Raw genomic sequence first — 17181 nt, 5'->3', positions numbered from 1 at the left:
CTTAGGGTCCTGGGAAATGTATTTCGCCGCCCTACGCCCCGCTCCCCGCAACTCTATCCGGAAATGAGGGGCTGCTGCTCGTGTTCTCCAGGGCTTTTGGGAAGTGTAGTTCCTGAGCTCTGTGTAGTCAGAGGCTCTTCCGCTCCGGGAAAGCGCAGCATCCACCATTTATTTCGGTCTGGGAGGTGAGTTATCCCTGCGCCCCCTCGACCCCTCCGGACTTTTCTGGCTTGAGCGTGGTACTAGTCACTACCTGGCCGGCTGTCTTAGTATGGAGAGGTTGTGGCCGCTGGCGGAAGCCAAGAAGCGGAGAGCAGAAGTGCGGAATCCCTCTGCTCGCCTCCCTGGCGAGCTGTTGATTATCCGTGCCCTTACTTTCATCCTCTGTAAGATTGCGAGAGATGTGGTCACTACTAGTTAGGGTTGTGATTAGAGTCAAGTGAGATCACACGTGTCAGCGGCTTCGAATACTGGCGGCACCACGGGTTGGCTTTTGCTATTGATGCAGTTAATTTTCGCAGGAGCACCGTTTTGACTGGATGCCCCAGAGAAGAGCGATGGCGTGGCCTTTGTGTCCGGAGACAGCTCCTTCCGAGCTTTGACTGATCTCTTTCTTTAGGAAGCACTGAGTCACCCCGCGCTAGTGCCTCGGAATGTCCGCTGCAGTTGATAGAGGAAACGTGAGACGGACACAGTCATTCTGTCCCACCGCACCGTTTTCTTCGCCTGTCCTGAATCCGGAAAGGGGGGAAAGGAAGGACTTCCTGCCTCCTCAGAGTGTAGCCGCAGGTACATACTAATGAAAGGTCTTTCTTGGTCTGTCATCTGTTTTCAGTTAATTAGGTTTCCTTCACTCAATAAATTACCACTAGGAAAACGTTCAGTTATCTGTTGAATACATATGAGAATGTTTAATATGCTTGTTAATATGTGCGTGTGTATTGCTACCATAAATACATATGTTTTTGAAATAAATGAATATTTTAAAAATATAAAACTTTATTTACTTTAGGTTTTAAATATTTAAAAAAAATTTTTGAAGTATAGTTGATTTACAAGGTTGTGTTAATTTCTGCTGTATAGCACGGTGACTCAGTTCTATTATTTTTATTATGATTATCACCGAATATTGAATACAGTTCCCCGTGCTACACAGTGGGACCTTGTTTACCCATTCTGTACATAATAGTTTGCATCTACTAATCCCAAACTCCCAGTCCTCCCCTCCCCCAGTGTCCCCCCCTACCCCCAACAACAGTTTGTTCTTTGTATCTGTGAGTCTGTTTCTGTTTCATGGATGTGTGTTATACTTTAGATTCCACATATAAGTAACGTCATATAGTATTTGCCTTTTTCTTTTTGGCTTTCTTTTTGGCTTCATTTAGTATAATCATCTCTAGACCCATCCATGTTGCTGCAAATGGCATCATTTTGTTCTTTTTGATGGCCGAGTAATATTCCTTAGCATATGTATAGACAACATGTACTTTATCCATTTATCTATCAGCGGCTATTTAGGTTGTTTCCATGTCTTGGCTGTTGTGGATAGTGCTGCTGCGAACATGGGCATGCATGTATCTTTTCGAATTATGGTTTTATCTGAGTGTATGCCCAGGAGTGGAATTGCTGGATTATATGGCAACTCTGCTTTTAGTTTTTTGAGGAATCTGCATATTGTTTTCCATAGTGGCTTCACTAGTTTACATTGCCACCAGTAGTGTAAGTGGGTTTCCTTTTCTCTACACCCTCTCCAGCATTTATTATTTGTAGACTTTTTAATGATGGACATTCTGACCAGTGTGAGGTGGTACCTTATTGTAGTTTTGATTTGCATTTCTCTAATAGTGATGATGAGCATCTTATCATGTGCCTTTTGGCCACCTGAATGTCTTTGGAGATGTCTGTTTAGGTCTTCTGCCCATTTTTTGATTGGGTTGTTTGCTTTTATGAAATTTATTTTTATTTTATTTTGTATTTTGGGCTGCACCTCACAGCTTGCAGGGATCTTGGTTTCCCAACCAGGGATTGAACCTGGGTCACAGAAGTGAGAGCCTGGAATCCTAGCCACTGGACCTCCAGGGAAGTCCCCCTGTTGTTTGCAATTTGATATTAAGCTGTATGAGCTGTTTGTATATTTTGGAAATTGATTCCTCATCGGTCACATCATTTGCAGACATTTCCTCCCATTGCATAGGTTGTCTTTTCGTTTTGTGTGCAGTAGGGTCAGAAATCTTCACAGTAGGGTACTGTGGTTGTGCAGGTTGTTCTTTGTCCAGTGGCTGCTGGCTGACAGTCTTGTTACTAGCTGCAGTCTACTCCAAGCTCTGCTTACCAAGCTATGTGGGCGTATCTGCCTTGGAGCATGCGTGTTCGTGCATAATTTCTGCAAAGATCCACATGGGGTCATGAAAGCCGTGGCCTGCATCTCATGGCTTCTTTGTCCTTCCCCAGTTATGCCATCTCAGGATTCTGACTTTCCCCAGAAGGAACATGAGAAAAAGACCGAGTTTCAGGTAAGTAAGGCATTGCTTTCTGTCTTCTAAGGATTTTATTTCTCAGAGGTTAGGGATTTGTCCCTAATCTTTCTCGGAAAGCTTCATGAACACAACACATCTTGCGTGCACGTTGTGTGCTAGGCTGTGTGTTTTGTTTATTTTATCATCTTCTTTGTTTCACAAAGCAATCTTTGAAAAAATTAGGGAAACTTAAAATAGACAAACATAATTTACATTGCTACCCTCCTTTCAAACTAGCTGTTTTCACTTTCTCATTTTCCTTTTTCATAGGCAGTCACGACTATATATTTGCAGTATTAGAACTGATGGGATGTACTGACTTATTTATTTACTCAGAATTTTAGTGTTACTGATTTTTTGGCTGTGCTAGGTCATTGTTGCTACACACTGGCTTTCTCTAGTTGTGGCGAGAGGGGGCTACTCTCTACTTGTGGTGTGCGGGCTTCGTTGCCCCACGGTATGTGGAATCTTCCCAGACCAGGGATCGAACCCATGTGCCCTGCACTGGGAGGCAGATTCCTAACCACTGGACCACCAGGGAAGTCCAGTGAGGTGTATGTGTAAGCATTAGATAAAGGTTTAATATCTCTAATTCTTATCAATATTAGCAATACAAACTAAGACCCAATTGAAATATGAGTAAAAGAAATATTATAATAGACGTGTCAAAAAAAAAGGAAAGTAGATTTATGAAGAAAATAATGATCATTAATAACTAAATGTGTGAAAATGTTAATAAATCTATTTATTTATTTCACTTAGATTGTCGAATTTTTTTTTTGTTTCGTTTTTTAAGGCTTTCAGTTCAGTTCAGTCGCTCAGTTGTGTCTGATTCTTTACGACCCCATGAAGCGCAACACGCCAGGCCTTCCTGTCCATCACCAACTCCTGGAGTTTATCCAAACTCATGTCCATTGAGTCGGTGATGCCGTCTAACCATCTCATCCTCTGTCGTCCCCTTCTCCTCCTGCGTTCAATCTTTTCCAACAAGGCTTTAGGTCCTAATTAACCTGTACTCCTTCATGTGAAAGGTGAATCAGGAAAACCTTTTGAGAGGGAAACCTGCCATTACACTTTCAAATATTTTAAAGTGCATATTCTTTGACTTTGCAATTGCTACTTCTTGGCTAGGGTCTCTGAAAAAGGATCTTTACAGCATTGACGGTAAGTAAATATCTGTAATACTTTGGCCACCTCATGCGACGAGTTGACTCACTGGAAAAGACTGTGATGCTGGGAAAGGTTGGGGGCGGGAGGAGAAGGGGACGACAGAGAATGAGATGGCTGGATGGCATCACCGACTCTGTGGACATGAGTTTGAGTGTACTCCGGGGGTTGGTGATGGACAGGGAGGCCTGGCGTGCTGTGATTCATGGGGTCGCGGAGAGTCGGACACGACTGAGCGACTGAACTGAACTGAACTGAACTGAAATATCTGTAACTAATTGTACTTTATTTGAATTGATTAAAGCTAAATCACCAGTTCAAAGGAATACTGTACTGTATGGTCACAAAATGAAATGAAAGAGATTATAATAAAACTGCTTGTTCAAATTTACTGAGCACTTATTATGTTCCAGGCACCAGTGTAAGTGATTTACATGTATTCATTAATGTGATCCTTTCAGACACCTTGTGATTTAGATACCATTATAGAGAAGAAATTAAGATAGTGAGAAGTGAGGGAATTTGCCCAGTGTGCTGTAATTAAAGCCTTGAAATGTGAACTTAGCCTGTGCCTTCATCAGCTGTGTGTGCAGCAGTTTCCGGATGTGGCTCGTGCCTTTAAAGCACAGACCAGAAGCTGTGCATGTGTCCTGGAGGGTTACTGATGGCCTGTGACCTTTGCAGACATTAAAAACAGTGGTGGAGTGGGACAGTAGGGAGGTGACAACACTGTCGCTTAGAGAGACAAGTGTTGGGACTGAAAACTGCCTGGAGTCCCTCCAAATCAGTAACCTTTTTGGGGTTCATCTTCTTTATCCTGCTTGATGCTGTCCTTCCAGTGGAGCTTGCGAGATTGAGTCGACACGTGTTTGATGTTGTAGGAGGCCGTGACCTTCAAGGATGTGGCTGTGGTCTTCACTGAGGAGGAGCTAGGGTTGCTGAACTCGGCCCAGAGGAAGCTGTACCAGGATGTGATGGTGGAGAACTTCCAGAACCTGGTCTCAGTGGGTGAGGACGGGCGCCCTCTGACCCTGAACCTCATCCCCTTTGAGAGTCTCTGATCCTTCTTTGAAGGGTTGGACCTTTTAGCCAATTTGTTTTCTTAATTGAAGGTTAGTTTTATAGTTACTATTTTGTTGTTGCTGCGGTTTAGTTGCTAAGTCGTGTCCAACTCTTTTGTGACCCCCACAAACTATAGCCCACCAGGCTCCTCTGTCCATGGGATTTCCCAGGCAAGAATACTGGAGTGGATTGTCATTTCCTTGTCCGCCTTGGCCCTTTTGAAATGGTTCCCCAACCTGGAAGACAGAGATGTTTCTAATTCACAGGTTTCTCTGGTCCCTGTCTACTTGGGCAAAATTCTGTCCAGGGGTGATTTTGCCTCCCTGAGGATGTTTAGTGATGTCTGGAGATAGTTTCGATTATCACAGCTGAGGGAGGGGTGCTATTGGCATCTAGTGGCTGGCGATGCGGTTAAACCTCCTCCAATGCACAGCACAACCCCCACCACACAGAAGAGCCAGTCCAGACTATCAGTAGTGCCTCAGTTGAAAAACCCTGTTTTAGATGAACTAGAAATGTGCAGCTTAGCTTCTATACTTTGTCAAATATTTTGGTGGATCATGGAGTCACCTTAGTTCATTGTACTGGGATTATTTTTTTTTCAACAAAATAGAATAAGAATAGAAACCGTCAAAGTTCCTTTCAAGGCTTTAGGTCCAGATCCATTCACATTGCAGCAAAACCCATGACTGTTTGCATTAAGTAGTGTGAGAATGTGGGAAATATGATAAAAAACAGACATTGGCTAAATCTGATTTTATCTATATATACTCATGAACTAGGTTAGGACATTTCTTATTTGAAGTACAGTTGATCCATTAATACAATGTTGTGTTATTTTCAGGTGTATAGCAAAGTGATACAGTTGTATATACATATTCTTTTTCAGTTCCTTTTCTCGTATAGATTTTTACAAAACATTGAGTGTAATTCCCTAAATTTATTTCTTATTACAGTTCGTAATCATAAAGTTTTTGAAATAACACTCAAGGGTTATAGAATTTGGACAAAGATCTCTTTTAGCTGTGTGTTCACCTTAAATATATAAATCTGGCTTTTCCTAGGACATCTTCCCTTCAAAGCAGATATGGTATCCCAGTTGGAGACAAAAGAAAAACTGTGGACAGTGGAGAGGGAAACCCAAAGAAATGGGCATTCCAGTGAGATCCACTCAGCTGTTACTTCAGGTACTAGTTAGTCTGCTTCTCTCCACATCCGTGCCGTCGTCTCTTGCCTGTGACAGCAGCCTCCACACTGGTCTCCATGCTTCCACCCTTGCACTCCTGTAATCTCACATGGTAGCCAGACTGGTTCTTTAGAAAGCAGGTAAGAGTATGCCATTCCTCTGCTTGAAACCCTCCCAAGGCCTCCCATCTCACTCCGAGACCTTCCAGTGGACTGCAGGACCCTACCTGACCTGGCCTCCTCACCAAGTTCCTCTTTGATCACCTGGCCTTTTACCCTTGCTTACATCATCCCTGCCATCCTGGCCCTTTTGTCATGTCAGCAATTTGAAGGATTCTGCTACAGTGGGGATAAAGCAGTGAAGAAAGCAAAGTGCATGTATTCCTTGTGATTTATTCTGGTGGGTCTAAGAGGGGAGAAAATACTAGGGAGTATTAGTAAATCAGTAAGTGCTGTGGGGGAACATAAAGCGAGTAAGGCAGATGGGAAGAATGGAAAAGTGGGGAATGGGGAGGAATTATTTTTACATTGGGTGATAGGAAGGCCTCACCCAACAGAGTGACATTCAAGCAGAGGACCCAAAGGGAATAAATGAAAAGGTAAGCTTCACAGCTTCCTGGACAAAACTTTCTAAGCCGAATAGAACACCCTCTCTCCTGTTCGGGGTTGCCTTTGAGAGTCTGCACTCTGCTCTCTTTCTTTCTTCCGCCCAAGTTCTTTCTCAGCTGTCCAAGGTTAGTTTTCCCTTTTCCTGCTTCTTTTCAGAGACCTGAATCACTCCCAGGTTTAAAACAATGAATGCTATTATCCCAACTGCTTCCCAAATTTGCTCTTGGAAGACCGTTTCTACCAGGACCTAAAATACTGTTCTGTGCCTGGACTCTGAGCTTTTGTAACCTAACTGGGTAGAAGCCCACTCGTCATAAGGCTGCTGAGGAAAAGTCAAGGGGACTTTTAATTGATGCTGCTTTTGTCTGGAGTGTGGGTTGTCCTGCAGCCATCTGGTTTCAAACCTGCCACCCTCCTATTAAACTGTTGGACATACAGTTCTAAATGGGTCACGTTTCCATAAGAGTCTGCTGACCCCAGTCTTTGCTTCAGAAAGAATAACAAAAGGATAAACGGTGTGGTACAGACATGACCCTTGCCCTGGATTATCAAGGCCTCATCCCATGGCCCAGGTGTGAAATCCTGATATTTCTGAACAAAGCATTCACCTCTGAATATCGCCTTTTCTTTAGGCATCAAGAACCCAAGTGAGATGGAGACTCTTGGGAAAGTCATGTTAAAATACCTCTCGTGTGAAGAGCTGTCCTGCTGGCAATTTTGGAAACAGGCTGCAAATAATTTAACTCTGCAAAGGAAGAGTTCCTGGTTTGTGCAAGGTGATTCTCTTCAAGTTTCTGAAGATGAGAACCACATAATGAATCATAAAGGAGATCACTTCGGTTGCCTTGAGAATCAGGAGTTGATTCTGAGAGCCCAGGCTTCCTGTGGTCATAGGTGTCTGAGCAAGTCAGAGAATCCGAGTGTTGATGAACAGATGAACGTGAAAAATCACCTGCGTGTATGTGAAGGCTTCACAAAGAATTCACCACTGAGCGATCCTGGTAAAACTGATGCAGAGCATACACCCTGCAAAGGAGAGAGACTGCGTCCCTTTAGAGTGTGTGGGGAGGGCTTCAGTCATGGTGCGGTGCTCCCAGTTCATCAGAAGGTTGACCCTGGAGAAAAATGCTTCTATCTGCAGACTCATCAGAGAATTCACCTGGGAGGGACTGTCAATAAATGTCCTGAATCTGGTGATGGTTTCCATCAGAACTCCTTTCACCCCCATCACTCTAACCCTGCAGGAGAGAAGTCCTACAGGTGTGACAGCTGTGGCAAGGCCTTTGGTAGCAGCACAGGCCTCATCATCCATTACCGGACGCACACGGGGGAGAAACCTTACAGATGCGAGGAGTGTGGTAAATGCTTCAGCCAGAGTTCCAATTTTCAGTGCCATCAGAGAGTCCACACGGAAGAGAAGCCCTATAAGTGTGAAGAGTGTGGGAAGGGCTTCGGCTGGAGCGTCAACCTCCGTGTTCACCAGCGGGTCCACAGGGGTGAGAAACCCTACAAGTGTGAGGAGTGCGGGAAGGGCTTCACGCAGGCCGCCCATTACCACATACACCAGAGGGTCCATACCGGGGAGAAGCCCTACAAGTGCGACGTCTGCGGCAAGGGGTTCAGTCACAACTCGCCTCTGATTTGCCACCGGCGGGTCCACACCGGAGAGAAGCCCTACCGGTGCGAGGCCTGTGGCAAAGGCTTCACCCGGAACACGGACCTCCACATCCACTTCCGCGTCCATACGGGGGAGAAGCCCTACACCTGCAAGGAATGCGGGAAGGGCTTCAGTCAGGCTTCAAATCTCCAAGTCCACCAGAACGTCCACACCGGGGAGAAGCGGTTCAAGTGCGAGACGTGCGGGAAGGGCTTCAGCCAGTCGTCCAAGCTCCAGACCCACCAGCGAGTCCACACCGGGGAGAAGCCCTACAGGTGCGACGTGTGCGGCAAGGACTTCAGTTATAGTTCCAACCTGAAACTGCACCAGGTCATTCACACCGGAGAGAAACCATACACCTGCGAGGCATGCGGGAAGGGCTTCAGCTGGAGGTCCAACCTTCATGCTCATCAGCGAGTCCACTCCGGAGAGAAGCCCTACAAATGTGAGGCGTGTGACAAGAGCTTCAGTCAGGCCATAGACTTCCGGGTCCATCAGCGGGTCCACACAGGCGAGAAACCCTACAAGTGTGGTGCCTGCGGGAAGGGCTTCAGCCAGTCCTCGGGTCTTCAGTCCCATCAGAGGGTCCACACCGGGGAGAAGCCCTACAAATGCGACGTGTGTGGGAAGGGCTTCCGATACAGTTCCCAGTTTATTTACCATCAGAGGGGCCACACTGGCGAAAAGCCTTACAAGTGTGAGGAGTGTGGGAAAGGCTTCGGGCGGAGCCTGAACCTTCGCCACCACCAGAGGGTCCACACAGGAGAGAAACCCCACAAGTGTGACGAGTGCGGGAAGGCCTTCAGCCTCCCCTCCAATCTTCGAGTCCATCTGAGCGTCCACACCCGGGAGAAACTGTTTAAATGCGAGGAGTGTGGGAAGGGCTTCAGTCAGAGTTCTCGGCTTCAAGCCCACCAGAGGGTCCACACAGGAGAAAAACCCTACAAGTGCAACGTATGTGGTAAGGACTTCAGTCACCGTTCACGGCTGACATACCATCAGAAAGTCCACACTGGCAAGAATCTTTGAAAATGAGAAACGTGTTGACGGCTTCAGTCAGGATACACATGTTCAGGGTTTTGGAGAGTCCATGCTGGTGATAAACGATAAAGCAGGGGTCCCCAACCTCTAAGAGCATGCCTGATGATCTGAGGTGGAGCTAAGGATGTGCTTGAATCACCCAAAAACCATTCCCCCTACCTCTGGTCCTTTGAAAAATTGTCTTCCACAGAACCAGTCTCTGGTGCCAATAAGGTTGGGGTCCGCTGGTATAAAATATTGAGATGGAAAGGGATTCCTTCAGGTAGCTCTTTCTAGCAAATCCATTAAAATGGTTGGTGATATAGAACCATAGATAGGAACAGGGAAAAAATAGATTGTAACCCTCTTGGTAAGATCCACTTGATTTAAATGATCTCTCACAGTGAATATTGGAGAAGGAAATGGCAACCCACTCCAGTAATCTTGCCTGGAAAACACCATGGACAGAGGAGCCTGGCAGGCTACAATCTGTGGAATCACAAGAGTCAGACACGACTTAGCGACTAAACCATCCACCACTACAAAGTGAATATATGCCTAAGGATAATGTGTGAAAAGGATATTTGCCTTATACTAGCTAGTTTTTTGGTGGGAGGGTGGGAGTCAAGGAAGACTTGGGGTTATTTTTTCATCAACTTCCATTTTATACTTATTTATAATGACCATTATTTTTACTAATACTGTAAAACTATGAAAATGAATAAAATACTAAAAGTTTCATATAGCCAAGAATTCATAATATGATGACTTTATTTTATATGATAATATGAATTAAAACATGTATCTGCCACAGATGTGTATGAAGGAATGTTCATTGCATTGTTGTTTATAATAGCAAACATAGAAATAATCAGTTGGGTTGCCAAAGTATTTTATGATTTATTTATCTAGTGCAAATTGTTGTTAACGGATGTTGGAGGATATCCAGAAAACGTTCACTTGGAGAAACAAAGCATGGGATTTTTGTGTGATCTCATTAAAAAGAAAAGGTAGGTATTTATTTTTACTGGTCTCTAAATGATTGGAATTTTGCTTCATGTAAATTTTTTTACGTTTCTTTAAACTTCTTGTTTTGAAATAATTTAACACATGCCAGAAATTGTAAAAACTGTCTGAAATCTTTCAGGTACCCTTTACTCAGATTCACCAGTTAACATATTACATATTCTCTTAATGTATGTGTGTGTGTGCGCACACATATTGACATACTTGTTAAAACAGTTTTTAATTGGAGGATAACTGCTTTACAATATTGTGCTGGTTTCTGCCATATATCAGCATGAATCAGCTATAGGTGTACACATGTCCCCTCCCTCTTGAACCTCCCACCCACCTCCAACCCCATCCTACCCCTCTAGGTTGTCAGCAGAACACTGGACTTGAGCTCCTGTGTCATACAGCAAATTTCCACTGGCTATCTGATTTTACACCTGGTAATGCATATGTTTGTGATTCATGGAGTCACGGAGAGTCGGACACGACTGAGCGACTGAACTGAACTGAACTGAACTGAATGCATATGTTTCAGTGCTACTCTGTCAGTTTTTCCCACCTTCTTCCCACACTGTGTCCAAGTCTGTCCTCTATGTCTGCATCTCCATTGCTGCCTTTCAGATTGGTTCATCAGTGCTATCTTTCTAGACTCCATATACACGTGTTAATATACAATATTTGTCTTTCTCTTTCTGACTTACTTCACTCTATATAATAGGCTTTAGGTTCTTCCACCTTATTAGAACTGACAAATGCATTCCTTTTTATGGCTGAGTAATATTACATTGACATGTAATTTTTCTTAACCATGAGTATGTTCCAGTCCTTTACCCTTTGCATCTAAATACTTAAGTATTTAGATGTATTGATATATTGTAAGAACAAGGAAATTTACTTACATATCTACAAGTATAGCACTCAGAAAATTGAATATTGATATATAACATTGTTTTACCTCCAGACCTTATTCAAATTTATCAGTTCTCTCTTTCCCTTTTCTCCCTCCCTCTCCTTTTTATTAATTTTTTGATAGGTGACAGAACTAAAATTAACTTATGGAATCTTTAAAGAAAGGTCTATATTGCCTCCCATATCACTGAATTATTCACCATTTGAATATTCATTTGTTGCTATACCAGTTACTGAAAATTTCCCTTATTCCCCACTACTTTGCAGTGCCACTTTTGAAGACAATCAGTGATTTAAATATGATTAGATAGATGTCTTGACTCTCAATTCCCTTTGATTGGTCTGCTGCTGCTGCTAAGTCGCTTCAGTTGTGTCCAACTCTGTTCGACCCCATAGATGGCAGCCCACCAGACTTCCCCCATCCCTGGGATTCTCCAGGCAAGAACATTGGAGTGGGTTGCCATTTCCTTCTCCAATGCATGAAAGTGAAACGTGAAAGTGAAGTTGTTCAGTCATGTCTGACTCTTAGCGACTCCATGGACTGCAGCCCACCAGGCTCCTCCGTCCATGGGATTTTCCAGGCAAGAGTACTGGAGTGGGGTGCCATTGCCTTCTCCGTTGATTGGTCTACTTTTCAGCAATTTTACTAATACCACACTACTTCAGCATAGCTTTGCAATGAGTCTTGGTATTTGGTAAAAGACATTTTCTCATCTTGTTCTTTTTAAGGGTGTCATGGCAGCTTCCAGTTAGGATAATAGGAGATACAAACAGAACCCCTATGAAGTATTGTTTCTTAAAAAAATAAAATAAACTGAATCAAACTGTTCTAACCATTGGTTCACAGGAAAAATACGGAGAAATATTTGTGACAACATGAATGAAACTGTAGGACATAAACAGTGAAACAAGACAGAAAGACACTGCATGGTATCATTTTATCTGATGTGAAATCTACAGGGGAAAAAGTGTCAGACTTCCTAGAGACAGTGAGTTTAATGATGGCTGCCTGGGAATGGGGGGAGGTTATAAAAAGCGTACAAACTTTCAGCTTTAAAATGAGTAAGATCTAAGGATCTAATCTATAGCTTGGTGACTAGTTGATAATGCAGTATTGTATAGTTGAAATTTGCTAAGAATAGATATTAAAGGATCTCCCTCTCTGCCCCCCAAAGAGTTAGCTATGTGATGATGTGTTAAGTAATTCATTTGTGGGAATCCTTTCACAATATATATCAATTCACATATATTAAAATTTTACTTATCAATTATACCTCATAAAGTTGAAAAAAAGGAGTTGAATTTGTTACGGTTATCTGACCAGGATACCCCACTTTCACACCAACTTTTTGAATAATCATCATGGCTCAATGATTTAGAGCAACCTGGAGAAAAAACATTCTGTAGTAGTTATGATGGTTTTGTTTGTTATGATGATTTTACAAATTGAAGGTTCGTGGCAAACCCGTGTCAAGAAAGTCTTCTGGTACCATTTTTCCAACAGCATTTTAAAATTAAGGTACATACGTTATTTTTTAATATGTAATCGCATACCTTGACTACTATAGTGTAATCGTAACATATGCACTAGGAAACTAGAACATTCATGGGGCTCACGTTATTTCATAATTTGATCTATTGCAGTGGTCTGGAATCTAACTTAAAATATCTCCGAGGTATGCCTGTATTCTAGGCCTTTCTTTTTCAAATTACAGTATTTTCTTCCCTTCTTGCTAATGCATCTTTCATTTGCTAAAAACTCCAACTTCCAAAAGGAGCAATTAAAGCCAACCAAAGTGGGAAACTTTTGTTATTTGTTTTGTGCCTTGATCAAAGGTTACTTTTCCTTCTGGTAAGTCTAACATATTGGAATGACTAGGTCATGCCAAGTAAACATTGTCAGTGGTCTAAATGCATCCAGGTACAAGTAAAAGCTATAAACCAAGTTTGAGATTCTCTCTTTGCCCTTCCTTTCTCATGTAGCCACATTTACTTTTCAGTCACACTAGTAATGTAATGAAAATACAACACCCAAAACCCTCCAGAAGACAGGAAGGAAAAGAAAGATCAAGCTAAAACAGTACCTCAGTGAACTGAACGAGCTTTTTTTAGTTTCACTACTTTTGCCGAAATTAAAAAACGCTTACTCCTTGGAAGGAAAGTTATGACCAGCCTAGATAGCATATTCAAAAGCAGAGACATTACTCTGCCAACCAAGGTCCGTCTAGTCAAGGCTATGGTTTTTCCCGTGGTCATGTATGGATGTGAGAGTTGGACTGTGAAGAAAGCTGATGGCCGAAGAATTGATGCTTTTGAACTGTGGTGCTGGAGAAGACTCTTGAGAGTCCCTTGGACTGCAAGGAGATCCAACCAGTCCATTCTAGAGGAGATCAGTCCTGGGTGTTCATTGGAAGGACTTATGCTAAAGCTGAAACTCCAATACTTTGGCCACCTCATGCGACGAGTTGACTCACTGGAAAAGATTCTGATGCTGGGAAAGGTTGGGGGTGGGAGGAGAAGGGGACGACAGAGAATGAGATGGCTGGATGGCATCACCGACTCGATGGATATGAGTTTGAGTGAACTCCGGGAGTTGGTGATGGACAGGGAGGCCTGGCGTGCTGTGGTTCATGGGGTCGCTAAGAGTCGGACACGACTGAGCGACTGAACTGAACTGAACTGAACTTTTGCCGAGGATTCTGGGAAGTGTAGTCCAGTATGTCGGGTATTCAGCGTCACTTCCGTCTCCGAGGGTGAGGGGCCGAAGCCCTTGTTCTGGTGGGGGGTTCTGGGAAGTGTAGTCCGAGAGTAGCGTGCAGTCCGGGCACTTCGGCTATAGAAGTGAGAGGCTTCAGTATCTTCTGAGACACTGAGGTGAGTCAGTACCTAGAGTCTGGGTCTATTCTGATCTTGTATGGATGTGAAATACGCAGCTTCCGCCCTCGCCCTCCCCCCCGCCCCCGCCCTCGGGAAACAGAAGCAATGGAGGGGAGGGATGACTGTTTTTGTGTCTGGCGTTTGGAGAGATTCTCGGGTCCCCTGGTTGGGGGTGAGGCGGGGTAGCGCTCTCCGAGTTTGAGAGTCTCTCTGCCCCTCAGTTTTCCTCGCCTCCCCTACTTTGTGCACGCTCTGCCATCTCTTAGGGATATACTCTTCGTAAAATTATCAGATTGCTGCGATTCACTTCTGTAAAGAGGAGTTAATAGTGGTACCCCCTTAGTAGGCGTGTGATGGGATTCACGTGAAGCAAATATGAAACTGCTTAGAACCTATGGCTGGCACCTGCTAAAAGCGGTCAACTGTCCAGTTTCTTCTTTCCGCGATGCTTTCAGTCCCTGAAAGCCTCTGTGAGCCCCGGGTGTTCTGAGCTCTAGCTGCAGAGCCACTGGCTCTTCTCTAACCTCTTCAGAAAGAGGGCTTTTCCGTGGATTCCTTTGACACCCACAGCCCCGATCTTTTTTAAAGGAAGAAGGGGGGTCTCACCTGGGGATGTCCGCTTTAAGTTATCCTGGGCCTGAGACACACGACTGTGTCTTTTTATTCTTCCATATCTTCCTATCTTTCCATTCCTGACCCTGATTTCTCAAAGAGGACTCACAGAGACGAGAGAGTGAGTGACCCACGAATCCTGGTACATTTTCCCAATGTGAGGGAATTTTATCTTGCCGTGTTATTTCTGCCAGGTGGGCAACAAGTTTCCTTCACTCATGAGCAGATCTTTTCTACCGCACAAATGCTCCAATGTCTATAGAATAAATGGGAGGTTGGATGAGACCTGTTGATGAATGAGTAATGATCTGTTCCCTGGTGGCTCAGAGGTTAAAGCGTCTGCCTCCAATGCGGGAGACCCGGGTTCGATCCCTGGGTCGGGAAGATCCCCTGGTGAAGGAAACGATAACCCACTCCAGTATTCTTGCCTGGAGAATCCCATGGACGGAGAAGCCTGGTAGGCTACAGTCCACGGGGTCGCAAAGAGTCGGACGCGACTGAACGACGGAACGGAACATAGTGAATGCCATATACTCTTCTACAGGCTTTAAATGCAATGTGAAGTGAAGTGAAAGTTGCTCAGTCGTGTCCGAATCTTTGCGATCCCTTGGACTGCAGCATGCTAGGCTTCCCCATCCTTCACCATCTCCTGGAGTTTGCTCAAACTCATGTCCATTGAGTCAGTAATGACATCCAACCATCTTGTCCTCTGTCGTCCCTTTCTCCTCCTGCCTTCAATCTTTCCCAGCATCAGGGTCTTTTCTAATGAGTCAGGTCTTCGCATCAAGTGGCCAAAAGATTCGAGTTTCAGCATCAATCCTTCCAATGAATATTCAGGATTGATTTCCTTTAGGATTGACTGGATTGATCTTGCTGTCCAAGAGACTCTCAAAAGAGTCTTCTCCAACACCACCATTCAACAGCGTCAGTTCTTTGGCACTCAGCCTTCTTTAAGTCTGTGATGCTGGGAAACATTGAGGGCAGGAGGAGAAAGGGACGACAGAGTATGAGATGGTTGGATGGCATCATCGACTCGATGGACATGGGTTTGGGTAGACCCTGGGAGTTGGTGATTGACAGGGAGGACTGATATACTGTGGTTCATGGGGTCGCAAAGAGTCGGACACGACTGAGCAGCCGAACTGAACTGAACTTCTTTATGATCCAACTCTCATATCCGTACATGACTACATGGAAAAACCATGGCTTTGACTATACAGACCTTTGTTGGGAATCTCATTCATCAACCTGATTCCAACCCATCTGAGGTCTACATGCGTGTTAGCCACTGTCACGTAGAACCTGGATGGGTTGGAACCAGGTTGATGACTGAGGTTCCCAAAACCCAGAGGAAAAAACTGAAAGATGCAATTTATCCTCTCTCCTCCCAATCATGAACAGCCTCAGGATTTTACAGCTCAGAGGAACCTCTGAGACGGTCCAGCCCAATCCTTGCCTGAGAAAATGTGTCTTCAGTCATCCTTTGATTCCATGTGCAGAGTCTATATTCTCCAACTCCCCTTTCATTTCTCCCCAAGGACACCCTTCTGTGTGATTAGAGACCTTTAAACTAGGCCTGGAATCAGAGTTGGATTCATGTCAGTAAGGTCTCATGAGCTCTGTGATTATCAGTAAAGTAATTGCATGAATCTTCAGCTTTCTCTTCCATTATATGGGGAAAATAATCATCATATCATCACTTATTGAGAGCTTGTGTTATGTGCCAGGCACTGAACCAAGGCTGTTTTTTTTCCCCTATTTAAAAAAATTTTTTATTAAAAAAATATTTTTTAGGCTGCTCCTTGTGACTTGTGGGGTTATAGTTTCCTGACCAGGGTTTGAACCTATGCCCTCTGCAGTGAAAGCACAGAGTCTTAACCACTGGACCACCAGGGAAGTCCTTTCTTCTATTTTTTAACTTGAGATGTAATTCACATATAAGATTCACATATACTTTTTCTTACAAAATATACAACTCACTGGTTTTTAGTATATCCACAGGATTGTACAACCATCACCACCGTCTAGTTCCAGAACATTTTCATCACCCCTAGAAGAAACCCCATGCCCCTGAGCCATCACCTCTCACTTGTCCCCTCCCAGCCCCTGGCAACCACTAATTGACTTTCTGTCTGGATGCACTTGCCTGTTGAGGGCTATTGGACTTGCTCACTTAATCCCCAGTTCAGTTCAGTTCAGTTCAGTCGCTCAGTCGTGTCTGACTCTCCGCGACCCCATGAATCACAGCACGCCAGGCCTCCCTGTCCATCACCAACTCCCGGAGTTCACTCAAACTCATGTCCACAGAGTCGGTGATGCCATCCAGCCATCTCATTCTCTGTTGTCCCCTTCTCCTCCCGCCCCCAACCTTTCCCAGCATCAGAGTCTTTTCCAGTGAGTCAACTCGTCGCATGAGAAGTAAAGAAGTTCTTTATATTTTCTGAGTTCAAGTCCTTTGTTATATATACATTTTGGGAGTAATTTTTTCCATTCTGTGGTTTGTCTATTTGCTTTGTTAATTGTGTCTTTTTATAATCATTTTGAGGTGAAATT

At 44.1% G+C, this 17181-nt stretch overlaps 1 protein-coding gene across 7 annotated transcripts in view; it reads left to right on the top strand.

The window, feature by feature from the left end:
- Nucleotides 1-97: 97 nt before the first annotated feature.
- The window catches only part of ZNF227 (zinc finger protein 227), a 48063-nt gene continuing 30979 nt past the window's right edge, over nucleotides 98-17181 (top strand). The window contains exons 1-8 of one of the 7 annotated variants that reach the window (XM_088830501.1): nucleotides 98-185; nucleotides 620-789; nucleotides 2452-2513; nucleotides 4565-4691; nucleotides 5810-5932; nucleotides 7172-9157; nucleotides 10129-10226; nucleotides 10596-13592. In XM_088830501.1, coding sequence (XP_088686627.1) covers nucleotides 654-789; nucleotides 2452-2513; nucleotides 4565-4691; nucleotides 5810-5932; nucleotides 7172-9157; nucleotides 10129-10208 — 2514 coding nt within the window. In that variant the 5' untranslated portion in view covers nucleotides 98-185; nucleotides 620-653 and the 3' untranslated portion in view covers nucleotides 10209-10226; nucleotides 10596-13592. The other 6 variants (XM_055411945.2, XR_016035890.1, XM_055411943.2 and 3 more) reach the window with 6 other exon arrangements.

This window comes from Moschus berezovskii, chromosome 22 (genome assembly GCF_049115385.1).
Source record: "Moschus berezovskii isolate FMDL1 chromosome 22, NW_MosBer_1.0, whole genome shotgun sequence".
NCBI classification, from domain to species: Eukaryota; Metazoa; Chordata; class Mammalia; order Artiodactyla; family Moschidae; genus Moschus; species Moschus berezovskii.
The sequence above is the reverse complement of the archived record's forward strand: the minus strand, read 5'-3'. Positions and strand labels throughout refer to the sequence as shown.